The sequence below is a fragment of the Anomaloglossus baeobatrachus genome, chromosome 11, assembly GCF_048569485.1.
Source record: "Anomaloglossus baeobatrachus isolate aAnoBae1 chromosome 11, aAnoBae1.hap1, whole genome shotgun sequence".
Lineage (NCBI taxonomy): Eukaryota > Metazoa > Chordata > Amphibia > Anura > Aromobatidae > Anomaloglossus > Anomaloglossus baeobatrachus.
Window position 1 is genome coordinate 20,683,281 of NC_134363.1, and position 21,842 is coordinate 20,705,122.

Genomic DNA, 21,842 nt, shown 5'->3' on the forward strand with positions numbered 1-21,842 from the left:
CAGCATCAGCCTCTCTCCTCCCAGCCTCCTTCAGCATCAGCCTCTCTCCTCCCAGCCTCCCTCAGCATCAGCTTACCCCTCCCAGCCTCCCCCAGCATCAGCCTCTCTCCTCCCAGCCTCCTTCAGCATCAGCCTCTCTCCTCCCAGCCTCCCTCAGCATCAGCTTACCCCTCCCAGCCTCCCCCAGCATCAGCCTCCCCCAGCATCAGCCTCTCTCCTCCCAGCCTCCCCCAGCATCAGCCTCCCTCAGCATCAGCCTCCCTCCTCCCAGCCTCCCCCAGCATCAGCCTCCCCCCCTCCCAACCTCCCCCAGCATCAGCCTCCCCGCTCCTAGCCTCCCCCAGCATCAGCCTCCCTCAGCATCAGCCTCTCTCCTCCGAGCCTCCCGCAGCATCAGCCTCCCTCCTCCCAGCCTCCCCCAGTATCAGCCTCTCTCCTCCCAGCCTCTCCAAGCATCAGCCTCTCTCCTCCCAGCCTCTCCCAGCATCAGCCTCCCCCAGCATCAGCCTCTCTCCTCCCAGACTACCCCAGCATCAGCCTCATTCCTCCCAGCTTCCCCCAGCATCAGCCTCTCTCCTCCCAGCCTCCCCCAGTATCAGCCTCTCTCCTCCCAGCCTCTCCCAGCATCAGCCTCTCTCCTCCCAGCCTCTCCCAGCATCAGCCTCCCCCAGCATCAGCCTCTCTCCTCCCAGTCTCCCCCAGTATCAGCCTCTCTCCTCCTAGCCTCTCCCAGCAACAGCCTCCCCCAGCATCAGCCTCTCTCCTCCCAGCCTCCCCCACCATCAGCCTCCCTTAGCATCAGCCTCCCTCCTCCCAGCCTCCCCCAGCATCAGCCTCCCTCAGCATCAGCCTCCCTCCTCCCAGCCTCCTCCAGCATCAGTCTCCCGCCTCCCAGCCTCCCCCAGCATCAGCCTCCCCCCTCCCAGCCTCCCCCAGAATCAGCCTCCCTCCTCCCAGCCTCCCCCAGCATCAGCCTCCCCCCTCCCGGCCTCCCCTAGCATCAGCCTCCCCCCTCCCAGACTCCCCCAGCATCAGCCTCCCCCCTCCCAGCCTCCCCCAGCATCAGCCTCCCCCCTCCCAGCCTCCCCCAGCATCAGCCTCCCTCCTCCCATCCTCCCCCAGCATCAGCCTCCCTCCTCCCAGCCTCCCCCAGCATCAGCCTCCCCCAGCATCAGCCTCTTTCCTCCCAGCCTCCCCCAGCATCAGCCTCCCTCAGCATCAGCCTCCCTCCTCCCAGCCTCCCCCAGCATCAGCCTCCCTCAGCATCAGCCTCCCTCCTCCCAGCCTCCCCCAGCATCAGCCTCCCTCAGCATCAGCCTCCCTCCTCCCAGCCTCCCCCAGCATCAGCCTCTTTCCTCCCAGCCTCCCCCAGCATCAGCCTCTCTCCTCTCAGCCTCCCCCGGCATCAGCCTCCCCCCTCCCAGCCTCCCCCAGCATCAGCCTCTCTCCTCCCAGCCTCCCCCAGCATCAGCCTCCCCCAGCATCAGCCTCCCCCCTCCCATCCTCCCCCAGCATCACCCTCCCCCCTCCCAGCCTCCCCCAGCATCAGCCTCCCCCCTCCCAGCCTCCCCCAGTATCAGCCTCCCAGCCTACCCCAGCATCAGCCTCCCTCCTCCCAGCCTCCCCCAGCATCAGCCTCCCTCCTCCCAGCCTCCCCCAGCATCAGCCTCAGCCTCCCTCCTCCCGGCTTCCCCCAGCGTCAGCCTCCCCCAGCATCAACCTCCCCCGTCCTAGCCTCCCCCAGCATCAGCCTCCCCCTCCCAGCATCAGCCTCCCCCCCTCCTAGCCTCCCCCAGCATCAGCCTCCCCCAGCATCAGACTCTCTGCTCCAGGGCCCGCTGTCATCTTCCTGGCTCACGTGAGTATCCTCTTCTGACACCGGCTTCCATCGCGGCGTCCTCTGCGGTGTCCTGCTGTGAGCTCTGCATGTGAAATCCACACAACATTGGACGCAGCACAGAGGAAGGAGCTGATTGGCGCGCCTGCGACCCTGGAAGTGCAGGCGCCGGCAGTTACGGGGTCAATCAGCTCTCTGTGCCCGGCCGCCGCAGTTTGTCTGCATTCGCGTCCTAATTGATGTGGATACAAATAAATGGAGGTGCGCCTCTCCCTCCTCCCCCCTCCGAAAATACAGCGGATTTAATAGAAATGTAAAAAAAAAAACAATTTTTTTTTTACTGCTAGAAGGTGCCGCCCCCCCGCATCCTGCCGCCCCAGGCACGGGACCACGGGTGCCTAATGGTAAATACGGCCCTGGTACTACATGTACCAAAACAGACCTTCAGGTTTCCACCACTTTTGTGGTACATACCGACCATTAACAATAAGGCCAGTTGGCATCTTACAACAGGCACAGGCGGGATGACTGAGGCAGACTGGACAGGTGGGCACAGGCAGGAATAGTGGGTATGGCAGGCACAGGCAGGTATGGGAAGGCAGGTACAGGTGACGGTCACAGGGGTAATAGGACCTGACAACTAGGTAGCAGAGTGGAACACTGACCAACTGAATGTGTTTCACAGGCACCTCGCATATTAGGAGCGTGCCTTAAATACACAGTGTTTCTCAGCCGTAGGCTGAGAGGCATTTCCTGCAAATAACACAGTAGCCCTTTAAGAGGAGGATCGATGTGTGTGTGTGTGTGTGTGTGTGTGTGTGTGTGTGTGTGTGTGTGTGTGAAGCCCACTGACCTTCAGGTCGCCTGTGTGTGTGGGGATATTATACACAGAGGCAGTGTGGGAGAGATGTTATGGAGAGGGGCAGTGTAAGGTGTATTATTAATGTTTCGAGGGAAATACTTAACTTTCTGGAACAACTTCAAGGGTGCTACCATTTTTGGCCATGACTCTATGTGTTTGTGTTTTTTTATATATATAGTGCGTGTATATATATATATATATATATATATATATATATATATATACACACCGCGTGCAGAATTATTGGGCAAGTTGTATTTTAGAGGATTGTTTTGTTATTATTGATCAACAACTATGTTCTTAATCACCCCAAAAGACCCGTAAGACTCGAAAGCTTAATATTTTTGGCAGTTGGAGTGGGGTTTTTTTAGATTTGGCTATCTTAGGAGGATATCTGTTTGTGCAGGTAACTATTACTGTGCAAAATTATTAGGCAACTTAATAAAAACCAAATCTATTCCCATCTCACTTGTTTATTGTCACCAGGTAAACCAATATAACTGCACAAAATTTAGAAATAAACATTTCTGACATGCAAAAACAAAACCCCCAAAAAATGAGTGCCCAATATAGCGCCCTTTCTTTATGATGACATTCAGCAGCCGACCATCCATAGATTCTGTCATTGCTTGATCTGGTTACGATCAACATTGCGTGCAGCAGCCACCACAGCCTCCAGACACTGCTCCCAGAGGTGGACTGTTTTCCCTCCCTGTAGATCTCACATTTTATGAGGGACCACAGGTTCTCTATGGGGTTCAGATCAGGTGAACAAGTGGGCCATGTCATTATTTTTTCATCTTTTAGACCTTTACTGGCCAGCCACGCTGTGGAGTAGTTGGAAGCATGTGATGGAGCATTGTCCTGCATGGAAATCATGTTTTTCTTGAACAATACCGACTTCTTCCTATACCACTGCTTGAAGAAGTTGTCTTCTAGAAACTGGCAGTAGGTCTGGGAGTTGAGCTTCACTCCATCCTCAACCCGAAAAGGTCCCACAAGTTCATCTTTGATGATCCCAGCCCATACCAGTGGCCACCTCCACCTTGCTGGCGTCTGAGTCGGAGTGGAGCTCTCTGTCCTTTACTGATCCAGCCTCTGGCCCATCCATCTGGGCCATCAAGAGTCACTCTCATTTCATCAGTCCATAAAACCTTTGAAAAATCAGTCTTCAGATATTTCTTGGCCCAGTTTTGACGTTTTATCTTCTGTTTCTTGTTCAGAGGTGGTGGTTTTTCAGCCTTCCTTACCTTGGCCACGTCCCTGAGTATGGCGCACCTTGTGCTTTTTGATACTCCAGTAACGTTGCAGCTCTGAAATATGGCCAAACTGGTGGCAAATGGCATCTTGGCAGCTTCACGCTTGATTTTCCTTAATTCATGGGCAGTTATTTTGCGCCTTTTTTGCCCAACACGCTTCTTGCGACCCTGTTGGCTATTTGCCATGAAACGCTTGATTGTTCAGTGATCACGCTTCAAAAGTTTGGCAATTTCAAGACTGCTGCATCCCTCTGCAAGACAGCTCACAATATGGACTTTTCAGAGCCCGTCAAATCTCTCATCTGACCCATTTTGCCAAAGGAAAGGAAGTTGCCTAATAATTAAGCACCCCTTATATAGGGTGTTGATGTCATTGCACCGCACCCCTCCTCATTACAGAGGTGCACATCACCTGATTTACTTAATTGGTAGTTGGCTCTCAGCCTATACAGCTTGGAGTAGGACAACATGTTGAAAAAGTATCATGTGATCACAATACTCATTTTTCTAATAATTCTGCACACAGTGTATATAGGTATATTCATTTTTCCAAGAGTGGCAGTGAGACTGTGGAAGGGTTGAGGTGTCGAGACGGAGTTGGGGTGGAGCCTGGGAGGAGTCCAAAAATGTTGTCAGTTTGGGGCCCTTCCCAAAGAAAATGGACCGTAGTAGTCGTTTGGAACCGTTAATTGTGCCTGGGCTTTGGTTCATGAGAAATCAGTGGGAACAAGACGGATGAGTGGATCCATCGGTATTAACATTTTCCTGCCATATTTGATAGGAAAATATACTTTGTAGGAAGAACTGACTCTAACAGCTCGACCGGCTTTTGATCGTGTGCCATTAAATCCATCGTGAATGGAATTCTGTTTTTTCTTACTTTTAGATACCGGCCCGAGTTTGAAATTATTACATCCACTTCCCGAAATGCAAGAAAACAAGGAGGTCACATTGACGTGCTCTATAGATTATTACTGCCCCTCCTATGATGCCAATCTGACTTGGCTACACAATGTAAGTGGAAAAGTGGATATGAAGATAAAGAAAGACATCAGCGGGATAAGTATGACCACCACCATGACTTTCCTCCCAACATGGAAAGACCACAAAAAAAACATCAGCTGTGTACTTGAAAGGCTACAGGAGGAAACTGATAGGACAACCATACAGCTTGATGTAAAATGTAAGTACACCCCCCCCCTTGAAAATTGAGACCAATAAACCAGTAGCAATATCCATGGCCACCAGTTGATGTTCTCATTCCCAATTCTCGGCAAGTAAACATCATTGTAACGCCTGCCTGGATCCACAGACTCAGATGGGCTGTAATGGGGAGGCTAGAGGGAAGCCACTCACCAAGCAGGACCCCCAGAACCCTGAAACCCTTTAACCCCTATACAGGGATTTGGAATTACACAGGGCCCTGGTGATCACTACCTGTGGAAGGCTGCAGTCCGATGAGAGTAGTCGTCAGGCAGGGTCAAACCAGGAATTGCGGAACAGGGACAGAATCAGCAGGAAGGACGTAATCAGAAAACGTAGCAGAGGTCAAATCCAGATCGGGCAGCGAGGTACAAAAACAGCAGGCAGAAGGGTAGTCAGAAAACACGCAGAAGTCAGCACACAGGAATCACAAAACAGAATAGGGTGGACCAGGAGCCAGGAAAATCAGAACTATTTCTGGCAGAGGTCAGCAGACAGGAGGGGAACTAAGAAGGGTGTGGTGTCTTCCTATTGGCTGCAGCTGAACACTGGCAACTTCAGCTGGAAGACACACGCCACCCACAGTCAGCCGGTGGTACTGCAGATCCCAAGATAACCCAGCCCAGTGGATGATTGGAGCAGCCCACCGGTGCCGCTGGCATCGAGTCCTCTCCCATCACCAGCACCATCCACAGCAGGAACACGGCGTCGCCTGGCGATCGGAGCAGAAGTCGCTGGAGCAGACTCCAGTGGCGACGTAACAGTAATAAATGTATTAACACACCCCATATCTAGTCATATTATTAGCTAATTGATACATTACCTGTTATTTATGATTTTTTTGTTTTGTATATATTATTTTTGAGTATTTTAAGAATACTAATACAAAGTATAATGTGCAACAATGTATCTAAGCAGATATGGGGAATCTCGTTTTCCAGATCGTCCTCAAAATGTCCAAATTAACTCTGAGAGTCCCATAGAAATCATAGAAGGGGAAGCTGTAACACTGAAGTGTTCTGTGGGAAGCAGCAATCCGCCAAATCCTATGGTCACATGGTACAAAAATGGAGAAATATTGAAAACCCAGGGATATGAAATACGATGTAAGGATTCGGGAAAATATCATTGTAAGGCTGAAAACTACGTGGGCAACCGAATCTCAAACGCTGTGGAAATCTCTGTGCTGCGTAAGTAACCACAACCATAATATCTCCTGTGTTAGCAGATATTGGGGAAAAAATAGAACAAGAGGAAGGGAGGGAGGAAGGAATAAAAGAAGAAAGGAAGGAAAGAAGGAAGGAAGAATGGAAGAAAGGGAGGGAAGAAAGAAGAAAGGAAGGAAGGAAGGAAAGAAGGGATGGAAGGAAGGAAGTCAGGAAGGAAGGAAGGGAGGGAGAAAGGAAAAAAGGAAGGAAGGGAGGAAGGAAGTAAGGAATGAAGGAAGGAAGGGAGGAAGGGAGGAAGGAAGAGAGGAAAGAAGGAAGAAAGGAAGGAAGGGAGAGAGAAACAAGGAAGGAAGTCAGGAAGGAAGGAAGAAAGGAAGGGAGGGAGAGAAGAAAAAAGGAAGGAAGGGAGGAAGGAAGAGAGGAAGGAAGAATGGAAGAAAGGGAGGGAAGAAAGAGGAAAGGAAAGAAGGGAGGGAGGAAAAAAGGAAGGGAGAAAGGAAGAGAGGAAAGAAGCAAGGAATGAAGGAAGGAAGGAATGGAGGGCAGAAGAGAGGAAAGAAGGAAGGGAGGGAGAAACAAGGAAGGAAGTCAGGAAGGAAGGAAGGGAGGGAGAGAGGAAAAAAGGAAGGAAGGGAGGAAGGAAGGAAGGAAGCAAGAGAAGGAGGAAGCAAGAGAGGAAGGAAGCAAGGAATGAAGGGAGGGAGGAAGAAGGAAGGATGGTAGGAAAAAAGGAATGATGGAAGTAAGGGAGGAAGTAAGGAAGGAAGGATGGAAGGAAGGGAGGAAGTAAGGAAGGTAAGAAAGAAGGGAGGGAGGAAGAGAGGAAAGAATGGAGGGAGGAAGAAAGAGGAAGGAAGCAAGGAATGAAGGGAGCAAGGAAGAAGGAAAGATGGGAGGAAGGCAGGAAGGGAGGGAGGAAGAAGGGAGGAAGAAAGGAAGGAAGGGAGGAGGGAAAGGAAGAAGGAAGGGAGGAAAGGAAGAAGGGAGGAAGGATGGAAGGGAGGGAGGGTGGAAAGGAAGGAAGAAGGGAGGAAAGAAGGAAGGAAGGGAGAAAGGAAAGGAAAAAGGAAGGGAGGAAAAGAAGGAGGAAGGAAGGGAGGAAGGAAGGAAGGAGGGAAGGAAGGAAGAAGGGAGGAAGGAAGGACGGAAGGAAGAGAATAATGAAGGAAGAATGAGAGGAAGGAAGGCAAGGAGGAAGGAAGGAAGAAGGAAGGGAGGAAAGGAAGAGGGGAGGAAGGAAGGAAGGGAGAGAGGAATTAAAAGAAGTGAGGAAGCAAAATGGGGAAGAAAGGAAGGAAGAAAGAAAACCAAGTGAATAAAAATAGAAAGAAAGAAAAAAGAGCAAAGGAAAAAAGAAAAAAATGAAGAAAAAAAGAGGAGAAAAGTACTAAGGAAAAAAGAGCAAAGGAAAAAAGCAATGAATAAAAGAAGGAAAGAATGAAAGAGCAATGAAAAGAAAGAAAGAAAGAAGATCATAGGAAGAAAGGAAGAAATGAAGAAAAAAAAATTAAAGAAAGTAAGAAGTAGAAAAAGAAAGAAAAAGGAAAAAAAGTAAGAAAGAAAAAACAGCAAAGGGAAAAAAGAAAGAAATGACAATGAAGAAATGAAAGAAGGAAAGAAAGAATAAAAGAGCAAAGAAAGACGGAAAGAAAGAATGACAGCAATTAAAAGAAAGAAAGAAAAAAAGAGCAAAGGAAAAAAGAAACAAATGAAGAAAAAATGAAATAAAGAAAAAGAAGGAGAAAAAAGTAAGGAAGAAAAAAAAAGAGCAACGGAAACAAAGAAATGAAGAATGAAGAAAATTATTCAGCAAAGAAAACAAAGAAAGAAAGAAAAGAGAAATATAGAAAAAAAATGAAAGGAAAAAATGAAAGAGCAATGAAAAGAAAGAAGTAAAGAGAGAACAAAAAAAAGATAGATGCAAGGAAAGAGAGTGAGAAAGTAAAGAGGGAAGCAAATAGATGGGAAGAAAAGAAAGAGGGAAAAAAAGAAAGAGGAAAGGAAAGAAAAAAGAAAAGAAAAAATGAAAGAAAGAAAAATAAGGAAATAAATAAGGAAAAGAGAGAAAGAGAGAAAAAAAGAAAGAAAGGAAGGAAGAAAGAGAAAGAAAAAGAAAGAAAGAAAGAGAGAGAAAGAAAGAAAGAAAGAGAGAAAGAAAGACAGAAAGAAAGAAAGAAAGAAAGAAAGAAAGAAAGAAAGAAAGAAAGAAAGAAAGAAAGAAAGAAAGAAAGAAAGAAAGAAAGAAAGAAAGGAAGGAAGAAAGAGAGAAAGAAAAAGAAAGAAAGAAAGAAAGGAAGAAAGAGAGAAAGAAAAATAAAGAAAGAGAGAAAGAAAGGAAGGAAGAAAGAGAGAAAGAAAAAGAAAGAAAGGAAGAAAGAGAGAAAGAAAGAAAGGAAGGAAGAAAGAGAGAAAGAAAAAGACAGAAAGAAAGAGAGAAAGAAAGAAAGAGAGAAAAAGAAAGAAAGAGAGAAAGGAAGGAAGGAAGAAAGAGAGAAAGAAAAAGAAAGAAAGAGAGAAAGAAAGAAAGAAAGAGAGAAAGAAAGAAAGAAAGAAAGAGAGAAAGAAAGAAAGAGAGAAAGAAAAAGAAAGAAAGAGAGAAAGAAAAAGAAAGTAAGAGAGAAAGAAAGAGAGAAAGAAAGAAAGAAAGAAAGAGAGAAAGAAAAAGAAAGAAAGAGAGAAAGAAAGGAAGGAAGAAAGAGAGAAAGAAAAAGAAAGAAAGGAAGAAAGAGAGAAAGAAAAAGACAGAAAGAAAGAAAGAAAGAGAGAAAGAAAGAGAGAAAAAGAAAGAAAGAGAGAAAGGAAGGAAGAAAGAAAGAGAGAAAGGAAGGAAGAAAGAGAGAAAGAAAAAAAGAAAGAGAGAAAGAAAGAAAGAGAAAAAGAAAGAAAGAAAGAGAGAAAGAAAAAGAAAGAAAGAGAAAAAGAAAGAAAGGAAGGAAGAAAGAGAAAAAGAAAAAAAAAGGAAGAAAGAGAGAAAGAAAAGGAAAGAAAGAGAGAAAGAAAGGAAGGAAGAAAGAGAGAAAGAAAAAGAAAGAAAGAAAGAAAGAAAGAAAGAAAGAAAGAAAGGAAGAAAGAGAGAAAGAAAAAAGAAAGAAAGAAAAAGAAAGAAAGAAAGAGATGGAGGAGGACAGGAGTACAATAATAATGAGAGGATACTATTAGGGGTCAGGCTGAATAGTCTGCACAGAGTCAGACAAGCCCTTTCGGTAACATCGGTCCCATAGTTGTGTCTTCCTAGTAACAATGCCTTCCTTCAGACTTTCTCAGACATCCATAATTTTAATTTTCACCTTCTTGTGTTGTGATTTACACCTTGTCAAAAAAAAATATTTTAGATCCTCCCAAAAATGTGCTTATTTTGCAACAATTTGGAGTTATGGAAGAAGGATCCCAAGTTATTTTGAGATGTTCCACTGTGGCAAACCCACCGGTCTACCGTTACATCTGGTACAAGAATGACCGGCTATTCTTCAACAGCACCGACAGCTACTATACTTTCAGCAGTATCACGGAGGCCGATTCCGGAACTTACAAATGTAAAGCTATTAATGATCAAGGACATCAAAGTTCTCCTCCTCTGCACCTGGATGTGAAGTGTGAGTATCCAAAGTTTCCGCACAATGTAACTGAGGGCGTCCTTCTACATTCCAGCATAGAATATTAATTGCATCTCAAATTCTATTAGAATCAAATGCAAAGAAAGAGTTTTCAGACGACTTTTAAATTTCCAAAATATTCAAAACTCTAAATCTGTTGCCATGTTGAGCAATATATTTAAAGTCAAAAATAATTGTATCCAAATATTGTTTAGCTGATTGCTGCTTTCTACAGAATCAGAAAAATTAGACACTTAAGTCATCTTCAACTTTGGTCATTGTCAGGTGGACAGAAAGGCGTATTCAATACACATGAGCAGATCGGATGAAAGTCAAATTTGCTGACCTTGCTGAATTTACCTTAAAAATTCAAGTTATGGTGAATAAATGCTTGAGGATATCAGTAATGGAAAGCTTGTAAGTGCTCAAAAAATAGAAGTGGAGAGTAGAGAGAGCAAGGAACATAAGAGCTTACACTCTACAGGAGAGAGAGAGAGAGAGAGAGAACCCCACTGACTATAAGAGCTTACACTCTACAGGAGAGAGAGAGACAGAACCCCACTGACTATAAGAGCTTACACTCTATAGGAGAGAGAGATGACCTGCTGACCATAAGAGCTTACACTCTGCAGGAGAGAGAGTGGACCAAATGGCCATAACAGCTTATACTCTATAGGAGAGAGAGAGGGCTCCGCTAACCTTAAGACCTTAAACTCTACAGGAGAGAGAGGACCCCACTGACCATAAGAGCTTACACTCTATAGGAGAGAGAGGGCCCCATTGACCATAAGAGTTAACACTTTATAGTAAAGAGAGGACCATGCTGACCATAAGAGCTTACACTCTATAGGAGAAAGGAAACCACTAACCATAACAGCTTAAACTCTATAGGAGAGAAAGAGAGAGAAGACCCGCTGATCATAACAGCTTACACTGTACAGGAGAGAGAACCCCATTGACTATAAGAGCTTACACTCTATAGGAGAGAGAGATGACCTGCTGACTATAAGAGCTTACACTCTATAGGAGAGAGAGATGACCTGCTGACCAAAAGAGCTTACACTCTACAGGAGAGAGAGTACCCCACTGACCATAAGAGCTTACACTCTACAGGAGAGAGAGAGAACCCCACTGACTATAAGAGCTTACACTCTACAGGAGAGATAGGTCTCCGCTGACTAAAAGAGCTTACACTCTATAGGAGAGAGAGATGACCTGCTGACCATAAGACCTTACACTCTACAGGAGAGAGGACCAAATGACCATAACAGCTTACACTCTATAGGAGAGAGAGGGCTCCGCTAACCTTAAGACCTTACACTCTACAGGAGAGAGAGGACCCCACTGACCATAAGAGCTTACACTCTATAGGAGAGAGAGGGCCCCATTGACCATAACAGCTTACACTTTATAGGAAAGAGAGGACCATGCTGACCATAAGAACTTACACTGTATATGAGAAAGGACCCAACTAACCATAACACCTTACACTCTATAGGAAAGATAGGTCTTCACTGACCATAAGAGCTTACACTCTATAGGAGAGAAAGAGAGAGAAGACCCGCTGACCATAACAGCTTACACTCTACAGGAGGGAGAGGACACAACTGACCATAAGAGCTTACTCTCCATAGGAAAGAGAGGGCCCCATTGACCATAAGAGCTTACATGTAAAAAAGGTGAGACAGGACTATAAGAGCTTATACTCCACATAGAGAGAGATAGGACAATGTTGATAATAAGAGCTTACACTCTACAGGAGAGAGAGGACCCCACTGACCATAAGAGCTTACACTCTTTAGGAGAGAGAGGGCTCCGCTGACCATAAGAGCTTACACTCTATAGGAGAGAGAAAGGACCCCGCTGACCATAAGAGCTTACACTCTACACGAGAGAGAGGACCCTGCTGACCTTAAGAGCTAACACTCTACAGAAGATTGAGGACCCAGCTGACTATAAGAGCTTACACTCTATAGGAGAGAGAGAGAAGACCCGCTGACCATAAACCATAACAGCTTACACTCTATAGGAGAGAGGGCCCCACTGACCATAAGAGCTTACACTTTATAGGAGAGAGAGGACCCCACTGATCATAAGAGCTTACATGTTAAACAGGAGAGACAGGACCATAAGAGCTTACACTTTTCAATAGAGAAAGAGAGGACCCCGCTGACCATAAATGCTTACATTCTACAGGAGAAAGAGGAGCCCGATGATCATAGGCGCTTACACTCTTCAGGAGAAAGAAGAGCCCGATGATCATAGGAGCTTACACTCTACAGGAGAGAAAGGACTCTACTGACCATAAAGGCTTACACTTTACAGGAGAGAGAGAGAGAGAGAGAGAGAGAGAGAGAGAGAGAGAGAGAAAGAATAACAGAAGACCCCACAAACCATATGAGCTTACAATGTACAGAACAGAGAGGACCCTACTGACCATAGGAGCTTACACTCTACAGAATAGAGAGGACACCACTAACTATAAGAGCTTACACTCTACAGTAGATAGACAAGACCCCATTAATCATAAGAGCTTACACTCTACAGGAGAGAGAGCAGCCCATTGACCATAAGAGCTTACACTCTACAGGAGAGAGCAGGCCATTGACCATAAGAGCTTACACTCTACAGGAGAGAGCAGGCCATTGACCATAAGAGCTTACACTTTCTAGGATAAACAGAGAGGACCCTACTCAGCATAAATGCTTACACTTTAAAGGACAGATAGACTTACTTAATAGCTCTGGAAATGGAAAATTACTCCACGGTACACCCTGTATTCCATTGGGAACCACTGATTTGTAATGTCCTCAGTACTGACCACTACTGTACATGGTGTCATAACTTGCAGGGCATTAAGGGGAGGCCTGCACGGCAACACAAAGTGCCAGTAGCCAGCTTTCTGATGCTTCACCAGTGCGGGAAATGGTTTCTGGTAGTTTTGTTTTTTTTTGTAAATCACTAATTCAATCTCAAACTGTTCGAATTCGTGTGAAAATGCAAATTTCAGCAAATTCAACTATATTCCCCTTCACTTGCAAAAATGTTTTGGACAATAAATGTGTCAACTCATATAATCCGACATTACAACCGCCGGGGCCAATTATTATCATTAAAAATGAGGATAAGTTTAATCAAATGATAGTTTTAAAAGTTATTTTCTTATTTTTATCAATTTTTTTGAAAATGAGTTATTATATTTTACTGAATGGAAACTTTACTGTAATACCCGCCCCAGGTATAAACAGCACAAACAGTAAACACAATTATTTCCTTCTAATTAAAACTTTGTTAATAATGTAAAGAAATGGAGGGGTCAACAATGTTAATTTTAATGTACTGTGAAATAATATAGAGATAATAGTTCTCCATTGTTACTGTTTTGAATGCATATAACTTTACAGCACACATTAAGTACTATCTTCAGCACAGACATATACACAGCACTGCTACATGCACAGTAGATGCACACACTGCTTTTCACACATACAGAGCTCTGCTACACACGTAGCTTTTCTACATAGGCACACAGTTCTGCTACACACAGCTGTGCTACATGCACAGTAGATGCACACACTGCTTTTCACACAGACAGAGCTCTGCTACACACATCTTGCTTTTCTACATAGGCACACAGTTCTGCTACACACAGCTGTGCTACATGCAGACGCACAACACTGCTGCCTGCACACACACAGCTCAGCTAAATCAACATATACACAACACAGCTTCATAATACACAGCTGAAGTACATCAACACACAAGACTGGACTGCTACATCAACACACACAAATAAAAACTGGAGGACAAGGAGTACAGTGCAAATATGTTTAATAAATGGTAACTGGCACAAAAAAGATCAGCGGCAAGCAGGCCGGCAGGTGAAATAATTGTACATAATCACCAATATATGTTGAATACATATAGAAAGATAATACGTCACAGGCTGGGTCAATGTTAATACATACAAAAAGGCATCCAGCACAAATTGGGCATAAAATAAAGTTTTGACAATTGTTACATATGGACAGATGATAAAAACCAGCACTAGATAAGTACTAAGGTACAAGCAGGGCCGTATTTACCATTAGGCACCCGTGGACCGGTGCCTAGGGCGGCAGATTGTGAGGGGCGGCACCTTCTGGCAGCAAAAAAAAAAAAAAAAAAATTTTTTTTTTTTTTTTTTTACATTTTTTTTTTTTGTGGCCGCCGAGCACAGGGAGCTGATTGACCCCGGAACTGCCGGCGCCTGCACTTCCGGGGTCACAGGCGCGCGCCAATCAGCTCCTTCCTCTGTGCTGCGTCCACTGCTGTGTGGACGTCACATGCAGAGCTCACAGCAGGACGCCGTGGAGGACGCCGTGATGGAAGCCGGTGTCAGAAGAGGATACTCACGTGAGCCAGGAAGATGGCGGCGGGCACTGGAGCAGGTAAGTGGATTCATAAGGAGCGTGGGAGTGTCTCTAATGCAGACCAGAGATCTGCGCATGCGGGGGGGGGGAGGCGGCAAAGGCAGATACTGGGGGGAGGCAGAGGCTGAGACTGGGGGGAGGCTGGAGGGAGGCAGAGGCTGAGACTGGGGGGAGGCTGGAGGAAGGCAGAGGCTGAGACTGGGGGGAGGCTGGAGGTAGGCAGAGGCTGAGACTGGAGGGAGGCAGTGGCTGAGACTGGGGGGAGGCTGGAGGGAGGCAGAGGCTGAGACTGGAGAGAGGCAGAGGCTGAGACTGGGGGGAGGCTGGAGGGAGGCAGAGGCTGAGACTGGAGGGAGGCAGAGGCTGAGACTGTGGGGAGGCTGGAGGGAGGCAGAGGCTGAGACTGGGGGAGGCTGGAGGGAGGCAGAGGCAGAGACTGGGGGGGAGGCTGGAGGGAGGCAGAGGCAGAGACTGGGGGGAGGCTGGAGGGAGGCAGAGGCTGAGACTGGGGGAGGCTGGAGAGAGGCAGAGGCTGAGACTGTGGGGAGGCTGGAGGGAGGCAGAGGCAGAGACTGGGGGGAGGCTGGAGGGAGGCAGAGGCTGAGACTGGGGGGAGACTGGAGGGAGGCAGAGGGAGAGACTGTGGGGAGGCTGGAGGGAGGCAGAGGCAGAGACTGGGGGGAGGCTGGAGGGAGGCAGAGGCAGAGACTGGGAAGAGGCTGGAGGGAGGCAGAGGCTGAGACTGGGGGGAGGCTGGAGGGAGGCAGAGGCTGGGGGGAGGCTGGAGGGAGGCAGAGGCAGAGACTGCAGGGAGGCAGAGGCTGAGACTGGAGGGAGGCAGAGGCTGAGACTGGGGGGAGGCTGGAGGGAGGCAGAGGCTGAGACTGGAGAGAGGCAGAGGCTGAGACTGGGGGGAGGTTGGAGGGAGGCAGAGGCTGAGACTGGAGGGAGGCAGAGGCTGAGACTGTGGGGAGGCTGGAGGGAGGCAGAGGCAGAGACTGGGGGGAGGCTGGAGGGAGGCAGAGGCAGAGACTGGGGGGAGGCTGGAGGGAGGCAGAGGCAGAGACTGGGGGGAGGCTGGAGGGAGGCAGAGGCAGAGACTGGGGGGAGGCTGGAGGGAGGCAGAGGCTGAGACTGGGGGGAGGCTGGAGGGAGGCAGAGGCAGAGACTGGGGGGAGGCTGGAGGGAGGCAGAGGCAGAGACTGGAGGGAGGCAGAGGCTGAGACTGGAGGGAGGCAGAGGCTGAGACTTGGGGGAAACTGGAGGGAGGCAGAGGCTGAGACTGGAGAGAGGCAGAGGCTGAGACTGGGGGGAGGTTGGAGGGAGGCAGAGGCTGAGACTGGAGGGAGGCAGAGGCTGAGACTGTGGGGAGGCTGGAGGGAGGCAGAGGCTGAGACTGGAGGGAGGCAGAGGCTGAGACTGTGGGGAGGCTGGAGGGAGGCAGAGGCTGAGACTGGAGAGAGGCAGAGGCTGAGACTGGGGGGAGGCTGGAGGGAGGCAGAGGCTGAGACTGGAGAGAGGCAGAGGCTGAGACTGGGGGGAGGTTGGAGGGAGGCAGAGGCTGAGACTGGAGGGAGGCAGAGGCTGAGACTGTGGGGAGGCTGGAGGGAGGCAGAGGCTGAGACTGGGGGAGGCTGGAGGGAGGCAGAGACTGGGGGGAGGCTGGAGGGAGGCAGAGGCAGAGACTGGGAAGAGGCTGGAGGGAGGCAGAGGCTGAGACTGGGGGAGGCTGGAGAGAGGCAGAGGCTGAGACTGGGGGGAGGCTGGAGGGAGGCAGAGGCAGAGACTGGGGGGAGGCTGGAGGGAGGCAGAGGCAGAGACTGTGGGGAGGCTGGAGGGAGGCAGAGGCAGAGACTGGGGGGAGGCTGGAGGGAGGCAGAGGCAGAGACTGGGGGGAGGCTGGAGGGAGGCAGAGGCTGAGACTGGGGGGAGGTTGGAGGGAGGCAGAGGCTGAGACTGGAGGGAGGCAGAGGCTGAGACTGTGGGGAGGCTGGAGGGAGGCAGAGTCTGAGACTGTGGGAGGCTGGAGGGAGGCAGAGGCAGAGACTGGGGGGAGGCTGGAGGGAGGCAGAGGCAGAGACTGGGGGGAGGCTGGAGGGAGGCAGAGGCTGAGACTGGGGGGAGGCTGGAGAGAGGCAGAGGCTGAGACTGGGGGGAGGCTGGAGGGAGGCAGAGGCAGAGACTGGGGGGAGGCTGGAGGGAGGCAGAGGCAGAGACTGGGGGGGAGGCTGGAGGGAGGCAGAGGCAGAGACTGGGGGGAGGCTGGAGGGAGGCAGAGTCAGAAACTGGGGGGAGGCTGGAGGGAGGCAGAGGCAGAGACTGGGGGAGGCTGGAGGGAGGCAGAGGCTGAGACTGGAGGGAGGCTGAGACTGGGGGGAGGCTGGAGGGAGACTGAGGCTGAGACTGGGGGGAGGCTGGAGGGAGGCTGAGGCTGAGACTGGAGGGAGGCTGAGGCTGAGACTGGGGGGAGGCTGGAGGGAGGCAGAGGCAGAGACTGGGGGGAGGCTGGAGGGAGGCAGAGGCAGAGACTGGGGGGAGGCTGGAGGGAGGCTGAGGCTGAGACTGGAGGGAGGCTGAGGCTGAGACTTGAGGGAGGCAGAGGCTGAGACTGGAGGGAGGCTGAGACTGGGGGGAGGCTGGAGGGAGACTGAGGCTGAGACTGGGGGGAGGCTGGAGGGAGGCTGAGGCTGAGACTGGAGGGAGGCTGAGACTGGGGGGAGGCTGGAGGGAGGCAGAGGCAGAGACTGGGGGGAGGCTGGAGGGAGGCAGAGGCAGAGACTGGGGGGAGGCTGGAGGGAGGCTGAGGCTGAGACTGGAGGGAGGCTGAGGCTGAGACTTGAGGGAGGCTGAGGCTGAGACTGGAGGGAGGCTGGAGGGAGGCTGAGGCGGAGACTGGGGCAGGCTGAGGCTGGGGGGAGGCAAAGGCTGAGACTGGGGAAGAGAGGCTGATGCTGAGGGAAGATAGAGGCTGATGCTGGGGGAGAGAGGCTGATGCTGGGGGAGTGGGAGAGAGGGGCTAATGCTAGAGACAGAGGACAAGGGATGAGGGATAGTGCAATGACAAAATCGATTGGGTGGGGGGAGTGTAAGGACTCAGAATAAGAGGGGGCAGCATTGGGAGCTCATTGTGAAGAAGGGGCAGCATGTGTGGGATCAGTATGGAGTGGAGCAATGTAGGGGAGTCAATATCAAGAGTGGGGTAGTGTGTGTGTGGGGGGTCTCAGCATAAGCGTTAGTGTGGTGGTCTTAGCATGAGTGGGGCAACATGAAGGTCTCATTATGGAAAAGAGGAAGGCAGCATTAGGAGCTCATGGAGAGGGACAGCATGCATGGGACATTGTGAGAAGGGGGCAGCATGCATGGGACACTGAGGAGGGGGCAGCATGCATGAGACATTGTGAGGAGGGGGCAGCATGCATGGGACATTGTGAGAAGGGGGCAGCATGCATGGGACACTGAGGAGGGGGCAGCATGCATGAGACATTGTGAGGAGGGAGCAGCATGCATGGGACATTGTGAGGAAGGAGCAGCATGCATGGGACATTGTGAGGAGAGAGCAGCATGCATGGGACATTGTGAGGAGGGGGCAGCATGCATGGGACATTGTGAGGAGGGGGCAGCATGCATGGGACACTGTGAGGAGGGGGCAGCATGCATGGGACATTGTGAGGAGGGGGCAGCATGCAAGGGACATTGTGAGGAGGGGGCAGCATGCAAGGGACATTGTGAGGAGGGAGCAGCATGCATGGGACATTGTGAGGAGGGGGCAGCATGCATGGGACATTGTGAGGAGGGGGCAGCATGCAAGGGACATTGTGAGGAGGGGGCAGCATTCATGGGACATTGTGAGGAGGGGGCAGCATGCATGGGACATTGTGAGGAGGGGGCAGCAAGCATGGGACATTGTGAGGAGGGAGCAGCATGCATGGGACATTGTGACGAGGGAGCAGCATGCATGGGACATTGTGAGGAGGGGGCAGCATGCATGGGACATTGTGAGGAGGGGGGCAGCATGCATGGGACATTGTGAGGAGGGGGCAGCATGCATGGGACATTGTGAGGAGGGGGCAGCATGCATGGGACATTGTCCTCACATCATGCTGCTCCCTCCTCACAATGTGCAGATCATATTTCATAATCGAGGAAGGTGTGGTGGGTATAATTTATAAGGGAGGGCAGTGTGGTGTTTATTAGGGGCAGTGTCACAGTCACAGTATATAAGTGGGGACGGTGTGGTGGGAATATTTTATACTCATGCTATGTTTTGATGTGCCTGTGGTGATTCCCATTGGGGGGGGTTCGTTTCTTATTGATACTTTTTAAAGTGTGCTACAGAGTAGATCTGCCTTAAACAGATGTCGTGTGCGAAAACTCAGTTTTACGTTGTCACTAAGGGGCGCGACCACTTAAAGTGCCTAGGGCAGCACGAAGGCAAAATACAGCCCTGGGTACAAGTATGTACTCTGAAATAGCAGGGATACATTCAATATATACAATGAGACCCAAACATCACTAGTAAGAAGCTACAGGTGCTGGTAGAAAGCAAGCTCTGCAATGACCAAGTGAATAGTTAAACAAAAGTCAAGGCTAAGGCTATGTGCCCACGCTGCGGATTTACCGCGGATTTTGCCGCGGATTTGCCGCGGATTTACCGCGGATTTCCCGAAAATCTGCAGCAGCGGCACTTCCAAGCCATTTCAATGGCCTTTTGGAAATGCTGTGTCCATGCTGCGGATTTTTCCGCTGCGGATTTGCCGCGGATTTTGATGCGGAAAAATCTGCAGCATGTCAATTATTTGTTGCGGATTTTGGTGCGGATTTTGGGTATAGAATGGTGAAAAAAAAATAAGAAGAAATCCGCATCAAAATCCGCGGTAAATCCACGGCAAATCCGCGGGTGTGGATTTGCCGCGAAAATCGCGGATTTTCATGCAGAAAAATCCGCAGGTACATTCTACCGTGGACACATAGCCTAATAGTCAAAATGGACAGGTTTAGCCACCAAGAGGTGCTAAATGATGCATATAAACAGTCAGATATAGGTATAAGACATAAACATTGAATTAAAACCCAGCCCATTGAGTAAACATACCCATAGAATGCACAAAGCCGGCCTGATAACAGCAGAGCGGACCCCCAGTGAGAGCCCCGACGTATACATTTCACAATCTCTGTAATAGGATTATTTCATCAGGGGGAGGTGGAACGCTATGAGGCAGCCATGTGTATTTATACATGGCGCCCGCACGCTCCAGCTGCTCCACCCCCTCATTGTCAGCGCGACCGGCCAATCGCAGCTGATACCCGGCGCCATCGGCTGTCAACGCCCCTTAAAGGTAGCGCGCATGCGCGGGACACGGAGACGCGTCGTCCGTGAACCGCGCATGCGCGCAGGCGATAATGACGCCGACGGAGCCGGGCCAGCAAGCCACTGACGCAGCCGCGCCGACAGGGGGAGGAGGAGCATAAAAGACACAGATACATAGTTATAAATGGTATGACATGAGTAAGAGAGCCTATATTATGACACAAAATATGCAATATTATACCCCAGTCGTGGCACAAGAGGGAACAAATCAGTGTATAACCATAGCGCAATGTCCATGATGATGATCGGAAATATATATATAAGTGAATATAAACACTGTGCCACTAATGGGAAGACAGATATTATAACACAAGGTATTTAGTAGCACTTCAAAGTGTCCCAGTCGTGGCACGAGAAGAAAAATAATCGATATATAATATATGAACTCCACATCCATGATTAAATCAAAAATAAAAGTAAATAGATATAAGCAGTGTGACACTGAAGACAGATCATGTACTATAACCCAAAATATCAAAAATAACAGCCAATATCCCTAGTCGTGGCATAAGAGGGACATATCAAGATATAGTACATTGACTCCATATCTATGATCAAAATAAGAAATAAAACTAAATAGATATCAACAGTGCCACACTGAAGGAGAACATATGCTATAACAAGGACATTCAATATAAGTTCAAAAGTCCTAGTCGTGGCACAAGAGGGAAATAATCAACATGTAACAACTCCGTAATCAGTAAGAAAAGTATATAGATAAAAAATATATATTATATATGACATTGATGGAAGAACATATATTAAAACACACAGTATACAGTATACCTGTCATTAATTCAATCAACACACACAACTCAATTACATCAACCCACAAACAGCTAAGTTACATCAATACCAACAGCTCAGTAACAAAAACACACTGCTCAGCTATATCAACACACACAGATCAGGTACAACAACACATTAAACTGCACAGCTACATCAGCAGCACACACACCTCAGCTACATCAACACACAGAAAATGAAATCAACCCACACACAGTTAAGCTGCATCAATACCAACAGCTCAGCAACAAAAACACACTGCTCAGCTATATCAGCACACACAGATCAGGTATATCAACACATTAGACTGCACAGCCACATCAGCACACACAACTCAACTACATCAACACACACAATTCAACTACATGAACTTACACAGCTAAGCTACATCAATATCAACAGCTCAGCAACAAAAACACACTGCTCAGCTATATCAACACACACAGATCAGGTATATCAACACAATAGACTTCACAGCTACATCAGCACACACACCTCAGCTACATCAATACACACAAAGTCAACTACATCAACCCACACACAGCTAAGCTACATCAATACACACAGTTCACAAACAACAACTCACAGATCAGCTATAACAGCACACACAGCTCAGGTACATCAACACACAAGACTGTACTGCTACATTAGCACACAAAGCTCAGCTACATCAACACACAGAACTCAACTACATGAACCCACACAGCTAAGCTACATCAATACCAACAGCTCAGCAACAAAAACACACTGCTCAGCTATATCAACACACACAGATCAGGTATATCAACACACTAGACCTCACAGCTACATCAGCACACACAACTCCATTATATCAACCCACACACAGGTAAGCTACATTAATACCAACAGCTCAGCAACAAAACCTCACAGCTCAGCAACAAAACCTCACAGCTCAGCTATATAAACACACACAGGTCAGGTATATCAACACATTAGACTGCACAGCTACATCAGCACACACACCTCAGCTACATCAACACACAAAACTCAATTATATCAACCCACACACAGCTAAGCTACATCAATACCAACAGCTCAGCAACAAAACCTCACAGCTCAGCTATATGAACACACACAGGTCAGGTATATCAACACACTAGACTGCACAGCTACATGAGCACACACACCTCAGCTACATCAACACACAAAACTCAATTATATCAACCCACACACAGCTAAGCTACATCAATACCAACAGCTCAGCAACAAAAACCCACACCTCAGCTATATCAGCACACACAGCTCAGGTACATCAACACACAGAGTGGTTAGCTACATCAACTTACAGAGCTCAGTTACATCATCACACACACCACTCAAGTACATCATCCC

The 21,842-nt window shown here is 48.6% G+C and overlaps 1 protein-coding gene across 2 annotated transcripts in view; it reads left to right on the top strand.

Annotated features, from left to right (window-relative positions):
- CD22 (CD22 molecule) overlaps positions 1-21,842 on the top strand; it is a 77,378-nt gene that overhangs the window by 40,136 nt on the left and 15,400 nt on the right. For both annotated transcript variants that reach the window (XM_075329387.1, XM_075329389.1), the window contains exons 4-6: positions 4,845-5,141; positions 6,103-6,351; positions 9,663-9,923. In XM_075329387.1, the coding sequence (XP_075185502.1) occupies positions 4,845-5,141; positions 6,103-6,351; positions 9,663-9,923 (807 nt within the window). The remainder of the gene's footprint in view (positions 1-4,844; positions 5,142-6,102; positions 6,352-9,662; positions 9,924-21,842) is intronic.